At 38.0% G+C, this 19,289-nt stretch overlaps 1 protein-coding gene across 6 annotated transcripts in view; it reads right to left on the reverse strand.

Annotated features, from left to right (window-relative positions):
• Window positions 1-19,289, reverse strand: part of ST7L (suppression of tumorigenicity 7 like) — a 55,235-nt gene that overhangs the window by 22,635 nt on the left and 13,311 nt on the right. For all 6 annotated transcript variants that reach the window (XR_006416401.1, XM_044447245.1, XM_044447263.1 and 3 more), the window contains exons 6-11: window positions 18,928-19,006; window positions 18,399-18,553; window positions 17,253-17,350; window positions 16,689-16,803; window positions 13,288-13,360; window positions 10,880-10,982 (exon numbers count right to left, since the gene is read on the reverse strand). Coding sequence is in view for 5 of the 6 variants with exons in the window: in XM_044447245.1 (XP_044303180.1) it covers window positions 10,880-10,982; window positions 13,288-13,360; window positions 16,689-16,803; window positions 17,253-17,350; window positions 18,399-18,553; window positions 18,928-19,006 (623 nt within the window). In the remaining variant the exon portion in view is untranslated. The remainder of the gene's footprint in view (window positions 1-10,879; window positions 10,983-13,287; window positions 13,361-16,688; window positions 16,804-17,252; window positions 17,351-18,398; window positions 18,554-18,927; window positions 19,007-19,289) is intronic.

The raw sequence follows: 19,289 nt of genomic DNA on the forward strand, positions 1-19,289 counted from the left end.
CAAAACAAAGAAAATTGCTAAAGCCCAGAAGCAGGGAAGCACCTCACTCCAGCAAAAAGAAGGTCTGGAGCTGTTCACATGACATAACAGCTCACCACATATTATTTAACTAGAGTGAGGCTGAGCCACTAGCAATCACCATTTTGAATATGAAACCCTACTTTTCATTGATTTTCATGCCAAACAAACCAGAAAAGTGTCCTGAACTGCACAAAGTGGAGGCGATCTGTGACTTGAATCTGTGACTTGACTTTAGTCTTGGTTCCTAGATTAAATAAGTCACAATGCGCTACAGTATATTGTCCAAACCTGGTCGCTATATGCATACCAAACCCTACTCCTGGACTGCTGAATTACAGACTTCAGTATGGAACTGTTAGATGCAGATGGCACATTTGGACTTACAACAAATGCCAATACTGCAACAAGTATTTGCACAAAGTTACCACAGAGGAAAACAGCAGAAGGAACTAATATCCTTGAGGAACAACTAGCTTGCAAATTTGTCCAATGGAAAAATGGATTTGGTAAACATCAACAAAAAGCCACAATAAACTAGAGCATGTTTCTCACGAAGAATGCAATTGTAGATCAGGGATATGAGCTTAATGCCAAGTAGTTGTTGAAGCAATGAAACATGTAACTTCATGGTGAGCTAGAGGAGTTTTCATTTTAATTGAACAGGATTTCATACTGACAGGTAGGAAGGTCCGCAACAGAGGAAATTCCACTAATACGTCCCTTAGTTTAACAAAAAGAAAAGAAAAATGAACACAAAATTCTGTTCCAGTGCTCTGCCTTCAATGACTAGAAGTCTAACAGCAGAAAATGATACAGATAATTTTTCTCATTAGATTAACTGCAGGTTGTACACCTTAAGCTGATATATGAAGTAGGCAACTTGATGCCCTCTGGATGTTCTGAACTATAACTTCCATAATCTCTAGCTATTGGCTATGCAATCAAAACATCTGAAGGGCACCAGGTTGGTTATTTTTTATGGTTGTGTGACAATCTTCTCTTACAACTCCTATATACTTAAAGCACAATGTCATTCACAATACAGTAGATTCTATATCCCTTCTCCAAAATATATAGGATTGCTTTGGATGCACTCTTCTACCAATACCTAGTCCTCTTTTGAAAAGCATACACATATACACACTATGTATGCACCCATGCACAATGCTCAACTTTAAAAAGGACAGTTTTAAAAGGTATATAAAGTGTTAAAAGTCACAAGTTAAAGATTTCCTTTAGGAAAATAAGTTAGAAAGTTTATAAACATTGAATGAATGGCTTTGAAGAATTTACTTACGAATTGGCCTGTTCCACTCAATAATGAGTGAAGTTAATCCTATCTTTGATCACTGTAGCCAATAATTCCATCAGTTCTTCTCAAAACGATAAGAATGCAACCAACTTGCTGATTTATTTCAGCAGATGCCACAAACCATGAGATTATTTACTAATCCAGTTTAGGGGACTTAACTTTTCCTATTCAGATTCTTAAAGGAATGTAGCCAAGGTTGTGCCCTGGTCAAATAAAGTGCATTTACTGCCTGGCTAGGTTCTTCTCTTAGTGGCTTAGGGCTACTTCTGGGAGGGCAATATTCTTACTAATCCCATTTAATCCTCTTTGACAATTTTTTTTTTTTTTTTTTTTAAGACACAGTAAGGGATCACTCGCACAGGGCCATTGTGGGAAAATGGTCTCAAATATCTGACCTCTGACATGCCTCCTCATGGTCTCTGCAATTACTAGTTTGATGTTGAGCTAGATTTCATAAATAACAAAAGGGGAAAGTTGCAACAATGGTCAAGCCTGGACTAAGTTAATGTCTCAGCTTGTAGAATCATCGATTGTGAACACTCCAGCTCAGGGGTTAAAGTCTGGCTGTCTTTCTGTATTATGCCATGCAGACATGTAGCATAAATAAGTGGAAGTTGCAAGAATAGGCAATTTTAAAATTCACATTTAACTAATTATTTTCAGAGCAAAAACAGAGGTTGAGAAGATATTAATGAAGAAAATATTGTAATTGTGAATCCAGAATGCAAGACCATCGCTCTCTCTCCTCACCCAGTCCCAGTGATCTTCTTAGCTCTTAATAATTTCATTAATATTTGCTCCTACCTCCAGCACTTGTATCTAAATGTGACAGAACTGAGATATGCTCATCCTGAAGATATAAACACTTGATCTTTACAATTTGTTTAGAATGATACTGTAGAAGCTATGAAATATCACAGGGAGATATGGAAACTTCCTTTTCTCATATTAATCTCTGTTTAGCCACTTTAGAAAAGGAGCCTTTATTGTTGCCTTTGCATACTAAGGAAATTGTTGTTACTGCCATGTGCCATCACGTCATGTCCAAGTTATGGATGCTCTATGAATGAATGCCCTCTAAAATGTCCTGTCCTTGAAAGTGCAACTCAACTCTTGTAAAATCAAGGCTGCATCTTCCTTTATGAAACTCAGCCAACTCATAGTTGGTCTTCTTCTTCCCCCTACCCCACTGCTTTGACCTTTCCTAGCATTACACTCTTCTTGGGAACTGCCTAAAGCATGACAGCTTGTTTTTTTAATTTTTGCTCCCAGAAAAATTTCTAGTTTGATTTGATCTAGGACACAGCTCTCTGTCAGGATCCAGGTTATTTGCAAAGTTCTCCTATAGCACCATGTTCCAAACACATAAATTCTCTTCCTGTAGTTTTTTTCAACTGTCCAGCTTTAACAGTATTACACAGTGATTAGAAATACAACAGTATGGATGATCTCGGTCTTTGTCTTCTTCACGTGAAGCAACTTTACACTTGATTATTTTTTCTAGTTCTTTAATTGCTGCCCTTCCAAGCCTCAGTCTTCTTCAAATTTCTTGGCTACAGTGTCCCTTTCAATTGATGACTGTGCCAAGGTATATAAAATCTTTCACAATTTCAATTTCTTCATTGCTGACCTTAATATTCTTCTGTAGCCATAATTTTTGTTTTCTTAATGTTCAATTGTAGTCCTGCTTTTGTACTTTCTTCTTTGGCTTTCAAGCAGGAATCACTTCAATTCACTGCGAATTTCTGCTAGTAATATAGTATAATCTGCATATTTTAAATTACTGATATATCTACTGTCAATTGTCACTCCCTCCTTTCTTACTAATCCAGTTTTCCTTATACTATTTCTGCACACAGATGGAAGAGATATGGAGACAAAATACACCCTTATTGGCCTTTGACAAACACAATATTTGTGCATATTTGTATAACACTTAAACCTTATGCAAATTATCTAATTTTTCTCTTGGAACTCTAGATATCTGTTCCAACTCTGATGCCACAGTTAAGAATTCTAGATATTTATGTGGCTATTCAATTAACTGATCAGTCTGAACTGAACGGAGATCCCTTACTCCATAGTTTGCTTGTTAACTGGAAATTCAGATTCTGCTCAGAGTTTATTTATTTGGGAATACTTGTCTTTACAGATGTATCTCAAATCACTGTGCTAAATTTAAGTAGGGTAAATAATGAGATCTTGCAGGGCATTGATAGATGGGCATCTTTAAAATTAAGTCTATGGAGTAAATACACTTATAATGAGTGTAATACCTTGAACTGTGTTTTATATTGTATTCCTCTATTTTTCACCCAGTATTTCAAAAGAGAATGCCTTGTTTTGTAAATTCCTATGGGGTTCCATTCCGTAATGAATTTCCTTGAAAACTTAAGTCACGTGTAAGAAGACTGCTATATTTTATTTCAATTTTATTTTTTCTCCTTCTTGCTGCAGTTTGAGTTTTGGCCTTTATTTGGAAATTCACAATAAAAACTAGTAAAAATGTGATATAACTGAGATATATTAAGTAGTATACACTTTTAGACACTCTCATTAATTGGTGGATTTCATTTCCAGCTAGGAATAGTATTTGATGGAAACAGGTTTCTGAATTCAAGACCAGCTTCTCAGATTTGCCAGTGATCTCTTATTAAGGAACAAACAAATTGTTTAAAAATTCCCTGAGTACCTAGCTGGTATCCTATTGGCCCACTTACCTGGAAGTATGAGATATTCAACTCAGTGGAATTTTTTAAAGGGAGGAGAATTTTTTTAAATTTCATAAAATTTCACTGCCAGTTTTATATTCTTTCTTCTTTGAACATTTAGTTTTGACTAAGATTATTTTAAGGGCTTGGTATTAGAAGAAATCCATATTTTTTTAAAAAAAATCAAAACATACAATTGTTACTTCAAAAGAATATGTAATTTTTAGATTGAACGTGTATTACCTGGAAAATCATCTCAGGTAGTATGTGTGCACACAAACAAAAATGCAGCAACTGGTCAGGTTAATAATAACCATTATAAATAGTGTGGATGCACACTATTTGTTAGAACTGGACTTTTCCTTAACCCAAAAAACTGTGTCTGTATCTAATATAGCTGACACATCATTCTTACCAGTCCCTTTGTAAGCTGGAATTTGTACTAATACAAATAATGAAATCTGAAAGAAAGCATTACCAGAAAGGACAGTAAAATTATTGATAACATGATGGACTAATTTTCTTGACAACATGTGAAGCTAGTTAGAACTGCACAAAAAGATAGCACATACTTCTTAAAGACACAGGAGTTTGAAGCAATTGAAAAGACACCTAACTGGATAATGATAATACATCATAATCTTCTTCCCCTAAAGGCACAGGCTGAAGAAAAATCTGTCTGAGACTGTCTGAAATGAACTTGGTGAGCTCTTGATCAGTCATGCAGGCAAGCAGCAAATTCTCTCAGCAATTAGCTCTCTCAGTGCACATTCTATCAGACTGGACAGGCAGACAGAAGACTGGATGGATAAATTCAGACCTTCAAGGCAAGAACCATTTGGACGCCCTGATTATCTGAGGAGGATTATGTCCAGGGATAAGCCATCCTTCCACTATCAAGACTGCAAGGGCCATATATCATCAGTGCCAGGAATGTGTAGAGCTTGTTGAAGTTCCAATTATATGCATTCATTTAGACTAAAACTGGGCGGGAGAGGAAGTTTCTCATTCTGGCTTGTTGCATTGGGTGACAGAGATTTTACTGGAGTAGTAGGAAGGCTTTAATTGTTACATATTATGACTAGAGAAAAAACAAAGAATAAAATGCTTTTAAAAGCTATCTTGGAAAGATAGTAGGGTGGGGTGGGTGGGTGAAATTAGACAGACAATGACATCAGCTTACAAACCTTTGAATTTCAGGGTAGCCCATTTACCTGACCTCATGGATGTTTCTAACTTACTTTTCAATTAGTAACTTTTGCCTAACACATTCTACTTCTATAAGCAAAGTCATTGCAATAAATTTAAGAGTTCTAAATATCCTCAGTGTTAGGAAAAAATGGTTAAGGCACAATTCTTTAGCTTTTAAGAATCCCCAACAAGTGTTCATTTTAAAAAAAATCAGGCTTCATTTTGAGAGCCGAGACAAATATAATAGCACTATTAACTGTGTTTGGATAAAAACTTCAGCATCTCTATCTATTGACTCTTGTAAAGAAATGTCCAAGCACTAAGTCCCATAAATACGAAGTGTCAACATTTATTATGCATTTCATACATTTATAGCATATTACATCTCTACCTAGATGGCCAGGTATGACAATCACACATGTGTGAGTTTCATTGTCAGCTTTCTAGAAGTACTTTATACTGTCAAGTTTATTATACTAAATTATTAAAGTAATGCAAACACAAGCAGGTTTTCCTAAGAGAAATTAGCATGGAAACATTTCTGTGCCAGGTAGTTTTAGAGCAGGTTATTGCTCTGAAGCACTTCCACAATGCTCCAAATAATTTCCTTGAGAGATTACATCATGCAGAAGAATCAGCTGACATCCTTGAGAATGAGGACTGGTCTTTAGTTCTCAGTCTTTTAGAGAACTTTTAAAAGAAAGAAAATATCATAATGTGTATTAAAATTTATTTATTATTTATTTATTTAAAACATTTCTATGCCGCCCCATTCGCAAAGAGCCTCGGGGCGGCTTACAAAAATTGTGTTTTCTCTGTCGTCTGAATGTGAAGGATGTAATCCAGGGCTCTAAGGATCTGTTTTTTCTAGGACAAAATTAACATGTTGAATGCAACATAACTCACAGCTTTCTCTACTATCACCATCATCCAATTAATGGGGGTAGCCTTTTTTGACCCATGCAAGAACTGTCTGCCTAGGAAATTTCCCCCTCTTTCTTGAGTTAGACAGGCACCAGAGCTTTCTGGGAGTTGGGGCAGAGAATTCATACCTGCTGGTTCTATTCTTAATCATCTTTGTACAAGTAAGAAGAATGAAATTCTAGGTTTTTGTGGGGAAGAAGAAAGTTCAGGAGCTGCCTTCTTATGCTATAGCTGTACTTATATGCCCCTTTGCTTATTGAGAAGAAAGTGGATAGTGAAGTTGGGGTTTGAGAAGAACTCTTAGAATTACCTCTAGAAACTGGTTTCTTGCAGACCTAAAATTACTTATGCTGTTATTGAAAGGCCCTGCCTCTTAATTTAGAGGAAGACTGGGTTAGACTGAATTAGGCTGAAGCAGCAATGCCTCTCTTAGTTTAAGCACTGAGGCTCGCAGGCCACCACCAGCTGGACCCAGTGATAGAATTCAAGGTACAGGAAATGCCTTGTATGATGGTAGCAGGGCAGGTTCATACTCTGGAGGTATGCGAGTCTACCTCTTGGACATGTCCAAGACTTGATCTTGGTTGTAAAAGAACACTTTACAGCCAAAATAATTAATACATTAAAAATAAACCTTATCTTTAAAAGGAACATCTGTACCCACTGTTTGGTGCAAACAGGCACTGCTGTTTAAGCTGCTTCTTCCTTAATCTTTCTTGACCCTCTTTCTACATAGTTGTTTAAATCCTGCAGCTAGTGTCCTGCCAGAGTTCCTTGGCTAATCAGATAGTTATACAAGGCTAGAATTTCCTCAGTATTACTAGTCCACCTCCCCATCACTTCATACAGTATTTAAAAATGGAGTAATTCTTACTTAGAAACGTGAAGCCTTACTGTTAAGAAGGACAGTAAATAGTCCTACATGCCCAAAGGAGATAGGACAAAACTAGATGAATCACTCCCAGAAGAAAAGTTTTAAAGTTTCAGTGTCCTTACTTGACAAGAGGATTTCCAGGATGTCATCTTTCTTCAAAGAAAGAACCAGGCTGTTTGCCCTGGGATTCTTCCATGCAGAGGCTCTGTGCCTACAGAGGAAAGGCTCAAACCCACTGTATGTAGAATGATTTACAGGTTCATTTGGAACTACACTTCATTACAAAAAAAGGATGGGACTAAAACTCTAGCTCTAATGTCCTTCTGAGAACCCATCTGTTTCTTATTGTCTGATTTATCTGATGCATCTGGTTTCCAACTGGATGAAATCCTACATTTCAGCCATTTAGAAAAAGCTTTCATTTCCTATTAGGCAAAGAAATGGATCCATTAACAATCACAATCTTTGGGGAAAAAAGCTTATAAAAGTTTTTCTCTAGAGAAGTTATTTTAACTTATTTCTATGTACAATATGCTCTGACTATTGATGAAGTTGTTTAAAATAATGCAATAGAATCATTTTTCCTGGCAAGTTGTTCTGTTCTTGTAGTTCTCGAAGTGGCAGGTAGCTCTCCCTAAGGCAATGAGCAATCGCTAGGTGTGCTGTACCCCTCCAAATCTCCCCACCCCCCAAATTATGTATCTTATCCCTACTCATGTACATAAGATCAATTTCCTTCACATTCATTTGGAAATAAAAGTAGTGGGGCACAGGTTGCATACAGAGGACTCCAATACATTAAGGCCTGCCTCTCTCTGCATAAAACTGTCCAGTCTCTGAAGTTAGCATCAGAGGCCCTTCACCTTAAGAACTCAAGTGCAGCCAGCAGAGACAAAGGGATATGTGCTCAATATTTTGAAGAAGAAATGGTTTATATATTTCTATGTAGATTTATATGACACTTTTCTACCAAAGGGAAGACTCATGGTGGTTCACAGAGTATTCAAGCCACATGGCATTCTCATTACAGCTTTAACATAAATACGAACTGAAATGAGTAACAGAAGCAACTCAGAAATAAAGGAGAATGAGTTGTCCAGTTCACAAAAGCTTTTCTCATAATCAGTGGTACTTTAAGGTGCCATGAGAAGTTATTGTTTTTGATGAAACAAACATGGCTTCCTCTTGGGAAAATGAGCTCTCTAGTCTCTCAAAAACAAACACACAATCAAAATGATGATCCACAGTACCGGACTATCAATGATACTGCCCTGTTCCTGAGGACTGAAACAGTGGTAGTAACCTAGAGCAATGAATTTGCCAGCAAAGCTTTCTTCCTAGGGAAATCCATATATGAAAGTAGTGGCATTTTGGTCCCTGGCCATTTAAAGCACCACAGGTCGAACAAACAAAGCAAAACAGAGAAGAGATGCTTTTGAAACATTTATTACCCAATGCAATTTGAGTTTGAAAACTGTTCTTTGTGGGCCGGTATAAAAGATAAACCTGACAGTTAATACATAAGTATGGGGTTTGCAACACATAGTAGTTCTGCCCTAAGATGACATTTTGAAAAAATGTCCATTTCCAAATCCACATTTATCTGAAACAATATGAACTGCCCAAAGAGCTTTGGCTATTGGGCAGCACAAAATATATATAAATAAATAAAGGGAATACATGGACTAGGTAAGGTATTTGTAAAGGAACATTACTGCAAAGGCAAATTCTCAGAAACACTGTTTATTATATTTGAGAAATCAAGGAGGATGGGAGGAGTGCCAGATGACTGGAAGAGGGCTAATGTTGTCCCTTTCTTCAAAAAAGGCAAAAAGGAGGATCCTGGGAACTACAGACCAATTAGTCTGACATCATTCCCTGGGAAATTTTGGAAGAGATCATAAAGAAGTTGGTCTTAAGCACCTTGAAGGCAATGCAGTAATCAGTAGAAAATCAGCAAAGATTTATCAAGAACAAATCTCACTAAACTTATCTGTTACCATTTTGCTTGTGTAATTTCCTTGGTGGATGGTGGAAATGCTTTGGGCATAATATATCTTAACTTCACTAAAGCTTTTGACAAAGCGTCCCATGACATTCTGATTAGTAAACTAGCTAAAAGCAGGCTAGATGGAACCGCTATTAGGTGGATCCACAGCTGGCTACAAAATCAGAGTTGGAGTGCTCATCAATGGCACCTTCTTGAATTGGGGAGTGGTAACAAGCAGGAAATGACAGGGCAAAGTCCTGGACCTAGTGTTTTTCAACATTTTTATTAGTGACTTGGATGAGGAAAAGCCGGGACTACTGATTAGATTTGCAGATGATACAACATTGGATGGGTTAGCTAATACTTTGTAAGATAGAATTAAATTTAACAGGAACTAATGCAAAGTTCTATACCTAGGACAAGAGAACCAAATACACAGGTACAAGCCGGAAGATACTTGGTTCAACAATCCTACATGTAGGAAGGTTCTTGGAATTGCTGTAGGTCTCAAGCGGAATATGAATCAACAATGGGATGCAGAAAATGTTACTTCGGACTGCATTAACATAAGTATAGCTTCCAAATTATGTGAGATACTGTTTTCCCTCTATCTGGCTGTAGATGGGCCCAATCTTAAGTACTAGGTCCAGTTTTGGGCATCACGCTTCAGGAAAGCTGAAGGCAAATTGGAAAAGGTACTAAGTAGGACAACTAAGAGGGGCTGGAAACAAAGCCCTGTGAGGAAAGATTGAAGAAATTGGACATGTTTAGCCTGACGAAAAGGCTGAGGGGACATATGACAGCACTTTTCAGATAGCTGAAAGGTTGTGACACAAAGGAGAACCAGGTCACTTTTCAATCATGCCAGAATACAGACACTGAATAATTTTGTTGTTGTTAGTCGCGAAGTTGTGTCCAACCCATCGCGACCCCATGGACAACATTCCTCCAGGCCTTCCTGTCGTCCACCATCCCCCGGAGTCCACTTAAGCTCATGCTGACTGCTTCAGTGACTCCATCTAGCCACCTCATCTCTGCTGTCCCCTTCTTCTTTTGCCATCTATTGTTCCCAGCATTAGGCTCTTCTCCAGTGACTCCTTCCTTCTCATTAGGTGGCCAAAGTATTTGAGTTTTATCTTCACTATCTGGCCTTCTAAAGAGCAGTCAGAGTTGATCTCCTCTAGGACTGACCGGTTTGATCACCTAGCAGTCCAAGGGACTTGCAGGAGTCTTCTCCAGCACACTGAATAGTAGGATCAAGTTATAGGAAGGCAGATTCCAGAGGGATATCAGGAAAAAATCCTGAGTGTTAGAACAACGTGGCAGTGGAACCAACTACCAAGGGAGGCTGTGGGCTCTCCCATATCGGAGGCATTCAAGAAGCAGTTGAACAGCCATCTGTTGGGAATGCTTGAACTTGGGAGTTCTGCACTGAACAGAGGGTTGGATTTGATGGCCTTACAGGTCCTTCCCAACTCTACTATTCCATGATTCTAGCAATCTGTATTTACACTGCATTTATACATAAACATTTATACAACTTTTTGCGTTTTCCCCTAGTTGCTTTCCTTGTAGTCAGAACTCACTTTCGTTTGTGTGTGAATTTGGGACAGGGGGGTGGGAAAGACTGTTAGGGGGTAAATTGCCTTTTCTCCCTATTACTACTCTCCCAAAAGTGCTGATCACCCCATTTGTTTCACAAGAAAAGCATCATGTTAAGAATTCTGTGTTTTTGTACTTAAGATATGCAATTCTAATTTGAATATGGTATATAAAAAGAAGAGTTCAAAAGATGTATCTCAGCATTGAGTACAATTATTTTAGTATGCTTACAGGAGAAATAAACACACACATACCTTTGGTACATGAGGGTTAAATTCAACTGCTCTGTGTATTGCCTCTACAGCATTAATTTCTGCTGTGCTAAGCCCTCTTCTAGAGGCTGTTTCTGGAGAGAACCTGCAGTGACATTCAGAAGCTTGTTAAGTTACTAAAACCAAGGCAAGGAACAGATAGAATAATCAAAAATAAAACTTAGATTAAAAAATCTCAAATTAGACAGCAAAATAAAGAAATGTACTAAAACTGCCATCTACAAAGTTTTGTATTTATAGAAAAGGTGAATAGTCATCTCTTTATATCCAAAACTGAACAGAGCTATCAATTAGGTATATAAAGTGTTGGAAACAAGGTAGGAATCCATGTTTCAAGTACTATGTAGCTAAATGGACAGAAAGTGCAAACTCATAAGAATGTAACATGTAAAGTTTTTTAAAAGGTAAAAGCAAATGCTCCTGTCCATCTTGGATCTTAGTTGGGCAATTTACTTATTTGATTTGTAGGCACCCAAAATGGCTGTTGGAAAAGAACTGGAGTGAGAACCCCTCGTATATATACTAGAATGAGGTAGGGAGGGGTGAGGCTTCCTTTGGAACAAGTTTAGCTAGGAAAATCTTCCTGACAACAGGGCCCACTCAAGCACAGAGCCCATATGTGTGATGCACAGAGACAATAAAGAAGAAAACAGCATCCAGCTCAATAGACCTTTGTACTAAAAATCTGCTTGAATTAAATGATCTTTGTCCCACAGTGGAACAAAGAAAGAGTGAACCTGCCCTTTCTTAGCAGGGAGCTTCATAGCCCAGGAGTAGCCTCCAAGAAGTTTTTCTTTAGCATAACCCATTCAGTACAGGTTGAATCCTATTCCCTTATTGGCCTTTTGACTAACCAGGAGCACCTCTGTCTTGATTAAGCTCAGTTTACACAAAAAAGTACTCAAATGTTGGTTATTTGGAACTGAACCCATGCAGTTTCTTTTTTATATGGTGAGCTGATCACAAGCAGCAGCTTCCCACATACATTTTATTTATTTATTTAGAAAATTTCTATGCCGCCCCATTCGCCGAAGCCTCGGGGCGGCTTACAAATAAATCAATTAAAATACTATAAATTAACAATATAAAATAAGTCACCCTGGCCAAAAAATAAAATAAATAGTATTAACAGTTAAAATGACATTTGAATAAAAAGATCTTCGCCTGGCGCCGAAAAACAAATAACGACGGCGCCAGGGGAACCTCTCTGGGGAGCGCATTCCATAGACTGGGTGCCACCACAGAGAAAGCCCTCCTCCGAGTACTTACCCTCCTAATTTCCTTCACTGAGGGTTCCCGGAGAAGGGCCTCTCCCGCTGATCTCAGGGGGCGGGCGGGCATAAGCGCTCCTTCAGGTAACCAGGACCCAAGCCGTTTAGGGCTTTACAGGTCATCACCAACACCTTGAATTGGGCCCGGACTTCAATGGGAAGCCAGTGAAGCTGACGGAGGACTGGAGTCATGTGAACATAACGCCCAGTCCCCGTCAGCAGCCTGGCAGCTCTATGTTGAACCAATTGAAGTATTCGGACTGTCTTCAAGGGTAGCCCCATGTAGAGCGCGTTACAGAAGTCAAGGCGGGAAGTCACCAACGCGTGTGTCACTGTCGCCTGGCAGACGTACTCCAGGTAGGGGCGCAGCTGATGGATCAGCTGAAGCTGAAAGAAAGCGCTCCTCGCCACCACTGTCACCTGAGCTTCCAGTGAAAGCTCTGGGTCAAGGAGCACTCCCAAGCTGCAGACCTTGTCCCTAAGAGGGAGTGCAACCCCATTCAGGACTAGGTTCAATTCACCCTCATCGAAGCCCGATCCGCCAACCAACAGGACTGCCATCTTGTCTGGATTGAGCTTCAGTTTATTGGCCCTCAACCAGCCCATTACCTCGGCCAGGCACCGGTTCAGCACAGCCACATGCTCCCTCCGAATTGCCAGTTGGTTCAGTGCCACAACAAAGTCCAATTGCCATTTTGTAACAGCATGGAAATCATCACGAGAAACAGTTTACCATTGCAGGTATTTAACATTTTGCTGTTCAAGAGCAGCAGATTCATGACACAAGTCAAATGATGACTCGCTTTGCTTTGGTATCAACCAGGAAGCAAGTCTATTGTGAGCTTTTAATGCACATAACAATAAAGCAGCTACATGACTACTTAATTCCACATCAAGAGCCCTTGCAAGTGTGTTATGAAGTATGTATCACCTATCATATAACTCACTGTGCACTGTACAAGATTTGAGTATACAATGAGTCACATGAACACTTTGCATATATTCGAAAATCTTGTTCTGAGAGTTTTCAGAACCCTGTTACTATGCTCTTTTAATCCAGAAGTGTTAAAGCCAGATCTTTTCTACTGCACTAGTGCCTGGTTCAAATATTTCACTTACCTATCTGAAACTGCTCTGGCCTTTAAGAGTGCTGCGGTATAACATATTGCTGCTGATTTCGGAAGGCTGATATCTATAGAACAATAAATGGTTGTCTTTAGATCCTAATGTGAGAAACATTTCAAAAATAATTCCCCATTTATACTGGGTGATATTTATACAGTAGTTTTATCTGGAAATGAAGTTTAAAGGGAACATTTCAGCCTATATGCTTTGCTCAGCATTTCTACAATATAATAAATTCATCAAGAAGAAATCAGAATCCAAAACATTCATAATCTCTCTCATTGTCCTCTCCCCTGACCAGTTGCATTGTGCTTTGGAGGGCCTCAGAAGCCCAGCAAAGTCACAGGGACAAGACCTGCTTCCCTCTCCAGGTCCAAGCAAGAGAAGAAGGGTGTTCTTTGGGGGACTCAACATCAAAATCAATTTCCAACATTATTTATGCATTTATTCAACTTATATTCTGCTATACCTAGTCTGAAAACTCTCTAAGCAGATTACAACAATTTTATGTAAAATAACTTCACATTTTAAAATGCATAAAAGCAATGTATAATTAAACAAAGAATATGCATTCCTTTCAGGGACCATCTCTGCAACAGCTCTAAGTATCAAGGGCCTGTGAAATGTAACACAGTCACAGGAATGATCTTCATTCTCTCATCTTTCCAGTTCTATAGTTCAGTTAAAGTGGAAGATAATATGTAGCCCTTGCCATTCCCCAGTGCAACTTCTGCAACTGAAATGTACAGCAATTGCAGAAAAAAAAACACTTGAAACCAAATTTCAGTAGCAAAACAATACAGAATGCTGCAATAGTAAAATTTAGCTTTAAAGTATACTAAATTTTGCTGTCTGAGCATTCCATAATGGTTTGCCACTGAAATTCGGAAGCAAATTGTGTATTTTTCCCACTGGCAAATTTGGAGTGCAGTAGACAGAGGAATGCAACAACAGCATAGCTCACTGGGAAGGATGGCAAAAATTACTCCTAAAATTCATATTCCTGAGTTAAAGACTGTTTCTTATCAAACTTGCCAGTACATTTGCCGTGGCAAGACTGGCAAGACTGGCAAGAAAACTGAGAACCATTGGAATCACTTCATACACCAGTCCTTGGCATTGATGCATGCAGGGCTTTTTTTGTCATAGAACGCACTGGAACAGCATTCCGGCACTTTTTTTTCCAATGGATTTTACAAAGTTATTTTGAATCGCCTGTCGGCGTAGCAGGTCAGCAGCAAACATCATTAACATAGTGCCTGCGGGCTGCTTTTGTGTCCGCGCCGCCCGGCTTGGGACGCTGCTCGGCTTGGGATTGGTGTGTGTGGTCGTGCACTGAGTGCTTACTGCTGACGGCAACATGAGTTCCAGCACTTTTTTTTTTTTTTTTACAAAAAAAGCACTGGATGCATGTCTAAATTTTGTTTACTTAAATAAAAATCATAAGCAGCTATGATACATGTTGGATTAAACTAGTGACTCCAACAAACTCGGATCCAGACTGTCCATTTGAACCAGAGCAACTTTTCAGGGTCTTGAGTCTTGCTCATCCCTCTGCTGGAAGTGTGAAGGAATTAATTTGAATCTTTATACATTGTTCAAACTATGCCACTGACTTTGCCCTCTGCCTAAATTTAATCAGAAGCATGGCAATTAGTTTTCCTGGAAAACTACTTAAGAGTCAAAGGAAGCTTTTTTAAATGTTAAATTGTCTGTTTTGTTTCCTTAAAAGCAATTATAAACAACAGGCCAATTATGCCTTTAGGATTAAACATTTCCAATTCTTCATTAAATATAGTGCAACAATAAACTTTTCAGTGGCTGCAGTTAGGTGCAGCACTAGACTATGGCATAATATTATGCAAATGAATCTTGGTCTCATTAGCTTCTCCTCCTGGCTTCCTCTCCTGTGATATGGCTGACAGAAAGATACAGGAAGCTTTTGCTTCCATTTTTTATTAGCCACAATTCTGTCTGAATCTCTGGATTGTCTTAACTGTTTTTTTTACTGAAATATGCCAACTTCAAACTATGTTTATAAAGTTGGCTTGTTTCAATACACAATTGTTACAACTAATCACAGTTCGGGGTTCTATATAATGCCAAGCTGCAGTTGACTGAAAACAGAAGCACTATTTTTCCAGCTTCTCTTCACAGTTGACATACATGGAGAGAGACATGGGAGTTGATGAACTCAAGGTTCATTCAGATAAAACTAAATAATAGTTTAACATTACCTCCAAGCCAGCACAATGTCTAAACTCCATGTTGTATAAATAACCAAAAAAAAAAAATGTTTCTCCTGGACTTGCCTACCATGTAATAAAACAAGCCAAGATGGATGTCTCAACTCTTTCTCCTAGCCTAAAGAGCTAATCTTTGTGCAGACTATTCCAGATGCATTAGGAATTGAAGTTCCCTTTTATATTTTCTGAAGTCAGTTCAGGATCTCTTTTCTTTAGCATGAGAATGAACACATGCATGTACACATACATACTGCACCAATAAACCCTTTTTACTATCCTAAATTACTGACAAAATTAAGTGTAGGGAAGATTATGTGTTTATTTTACAATTACTATAAAAACACAAGTTCTAGCATGTACAGCAGAAATAACTTTCTGTGAATGAAAAAGGGGGGGGGGGGGTTGAAAAGCACAGGCAGCATCTGATGATGTCTTGTATTCCAGATCCTCAGAATATGTCCATGTATTCCAGTAACAAACTTTAGTTTTCCTTTATATTCCATGGTATGCTAATCAGATGCTATTAAGTGTACAACTTGATGGAGGAAAACAGAAAAAGATTTGCTACAAGAACTTATTTTGTTCAATTCACATACAGAATTTAAGTAAATTTTGCACTAAACTTAACGAGCATTATGGCTCTTTAATCTGAAATATTTCACAGAGATTTTGTGTGGAAAAAATATAACTTCAAAAATGGTAAATTTAAAAAAGTTGTTAATGGATCAATAATTGCTGCAGATCAGTCTAACATGCTACTCACAGGGCAAGCTTTTAATTTGTTATACATAAAGGTCACATGTTAAACAGCATCCAGAAGAGTGGAAAAGATATATGACCACTTTTTTGGTCATATATGCATGTAATAACAGAAAATTCAGTTATTTTAACTAATTCATATTGGCTAGCAATATGGAACACGACAAACAATCTTGACCCATCCAAGGTAAGATACAAAGCACAGGGAGAGTGAAAATATCAGCTTGGGTTGTAGGCACGATCTATCATGATCTATGACACTACTGTTGATGGTCCAACAGCATGGGCAGTCTATGTTTACAACATAAGCAGTCCAGTTATTTATGAATGTCTCATTAAAGTAGCAAAGCAATCAGCATCTAATCCACACTTAAATTTATACATTCTTACCATCATACTTTGCCAGAACTGCCTGAACATCAGCATACGCCTGCAGCTCCAGAAGTGCTTCTAGAAGGTTTTCATGAATATTCAACACACTTAGGAGAGGAAATTCTTTCATTAACTGTAAAAAGGTTGGTGGAGGCGGAGGGAGAATAAATAGGTTACACAAGTATTGTCTTACAGTTGATCATGTGCTTGTTTACTCTTGTGAGTACCAATGCTTAAATCCAGCTTTATGGGTAACTAAACAGAAAGTGCACAGTAGCCCACTGAATTCAATGAGGTTTACATGCAGGTACAGGTGCTGTTGCAGACTTTAGATAGTATCCAATGTGGCTTCTCTGTTTCTGCTGGATCCAATGCACTTGCATAAGTAATCAAGTCTGCAGCAGGGCTTTCATGTTTCACAGAAACTAGCAGAAATACTTGTTTCTGTAACACAACAGGTCAGTGGAGCTCCCTTCTGCAAGCTCCCCTTCCAATTCAGTGACCATCTCTGATAAGTCACTACTTGCGAAAAGAAAAATATCGCCTCAAAAGAAACTGTGTTTCTATTTCTAAATTACTTACATCTCTCATCATTTTTACTGCTTCTTTAATTCTTCCAAGTTTCCTTGCACACATAGCTAGTCTTCTTTTCACATAAACCAGAACATTGGTGTCTCTTCCTAGAACAAAAAAATTGCATCAAATATATTCAGTTATATCAAATCTGGAATGTTACACTTCAACCAACTTAGGTGTTTATTTCCACAGGTATAGCTTATTTTTCCTTCTCAAATACAGATATGAAAATATCAGTGGTTTGACCTGTTGTAAAAATGAATGCTTCAACATTTTCATAATAGGTGCACAATATAGGCTTTGTTGAATTGTTTTTGGAATTCAGAAGCACACTATGGAGAAAATTACCTTCCCTGTCCCTAAGATGTAAAGGACTTGTTGTCAATTTTCAATAGGCTTAGTACTGGTTTTACACAAAATAAGCATTTATGGAAAATAGGCAAAGTGAGTAAACATGTGTACTTTTTAATTTGTAAAGCTGAGTGATTAGATTCTATGAAAAAGAAAAGAAAATGCACAGAAAGTAAGATGTGCCAAATACTGACCTAATAAACATAGCAAATCAAAGCATTTCTCAAATCTTCCTATCAGGAATTGTGAAACCAGAAACCTTGTAACACCCTCTCATCCAAACAATAAATCCATAGCCTCAGCACATATTTGCTTCTCCGTCATAATCATAAACTGAAGGTTGAGAACTTGCCTGTAGCCTCAAAATTAAGATGTCACATTCCATGGTAAAAGAAGTAAAGGGAGAAAAGGCGTACAGAAAAGAGGAGCATATTGTAAACTTGAGCTATTGATTCCTTACCAAAGAATTGCTAGATAAGTCATTAAGAGTTACTGACTAGGTTTGCACGATCAAAACAAGCTAATAGGTCTAAGACTGTAATCCCACACACCTACCTTGGTTTAAACTTCTGAAATGAATTGAACCTGGCCTGTAGGATCATGTTGTAAAACACTGAGCACTTTCTGCTTAAATGCTATTAAAATGTCATTGAATACTTTTGACTATATTTCTAATCTATACACTTTTCTGTAGGTTTTAATTCTTTATCATTAAAGCTTGCTGCTGCTTCTGCTAGAGATTTCAGTTAGAACCACTCAAATTCAATGCTTATCTTAAACAATTTAGGAAAGGAGACTTACGAAGTTGTGCTTCATGCTGTGGACTTTGAGAACTGCAGTGCTGAGATTTTCTATAAACTGTTTCCCCTGCTCTTAGAGCCTGCTTGAAATATTTTTCAGCATCTATGATAGTAACTGCTTCCTCCTCAGCCAGAAGAACATATGCTGTTGCACAACTGAGAAGGAAGGAAGGAAGGAAGGAAGGAAGGAAGGAAGGAAGGAAGGAAGGAAGGACATAATGATTAAAGTTAGCTAGCACAATAGCATATAAATTGTGATCAACGATATCAAACTCTGATAAACTATGTTTATCCAACACAGTGACCTGATATGCACATAACACTAACCCATGGTTAACCCTTGACTTAAGGATTATGGGAGACTATTCAGACATTCGGTCTACAAAATGCAATCTGAAGTGCTCCACCCCAACAGAACATACATCACCTGAGTCAGAGAATCATTTGGCAAGCTCTAAGAAACTATTTAACAATGCTATGAGCTTTAATTTTAATTTAGAAATTAGACTCTGACTTGAGACCAAACATACTCATTATTTAATTCCAAAGCTTGATATGCTGCTTTGATTCGGGCCTGAGGATTTCTCTCCCGCCAAGCCTTCTGCATAACTGTTGGAAAGAATAGAAGCAAGTCATTAAAAAGCAGACCTCAAACAAATGCTAATGTAAAAATACATTCAAGAAAATTTAAAGATATTTTAAAAGAAACTCCACTATCTGCCTTTACATGACACTGCTAAACTGATTGTTGGCACCTGCATTTTTTATTTTTCATATTATATCCCATATTTTGTTTTTAAAAGAAAAAAAGTAAAGATGGCTAACAAAAAATAAGAATAGAAGTCAAGCAATATCTGATCCCAGGAGCATAATGAAACGTACCTAGCTCTGT

The sequence above is a fragment of the Varanus komodoensis genome, unplaced genomic scaffold (genome assembly GCF_004798865.1).
Source record: "Varanus komodoensis strain SLA01 unplaced genomic scaffold, ASM479886v1 scaffold1, whole genome shotgun sequence".
Taxonomy (NCBI): domain Eukaryota; kingdom Metazoa; phylum Chordata; class Lepidosauria; order Squamata; family Varanidae; genus Varanus; species Varanus komodoensis.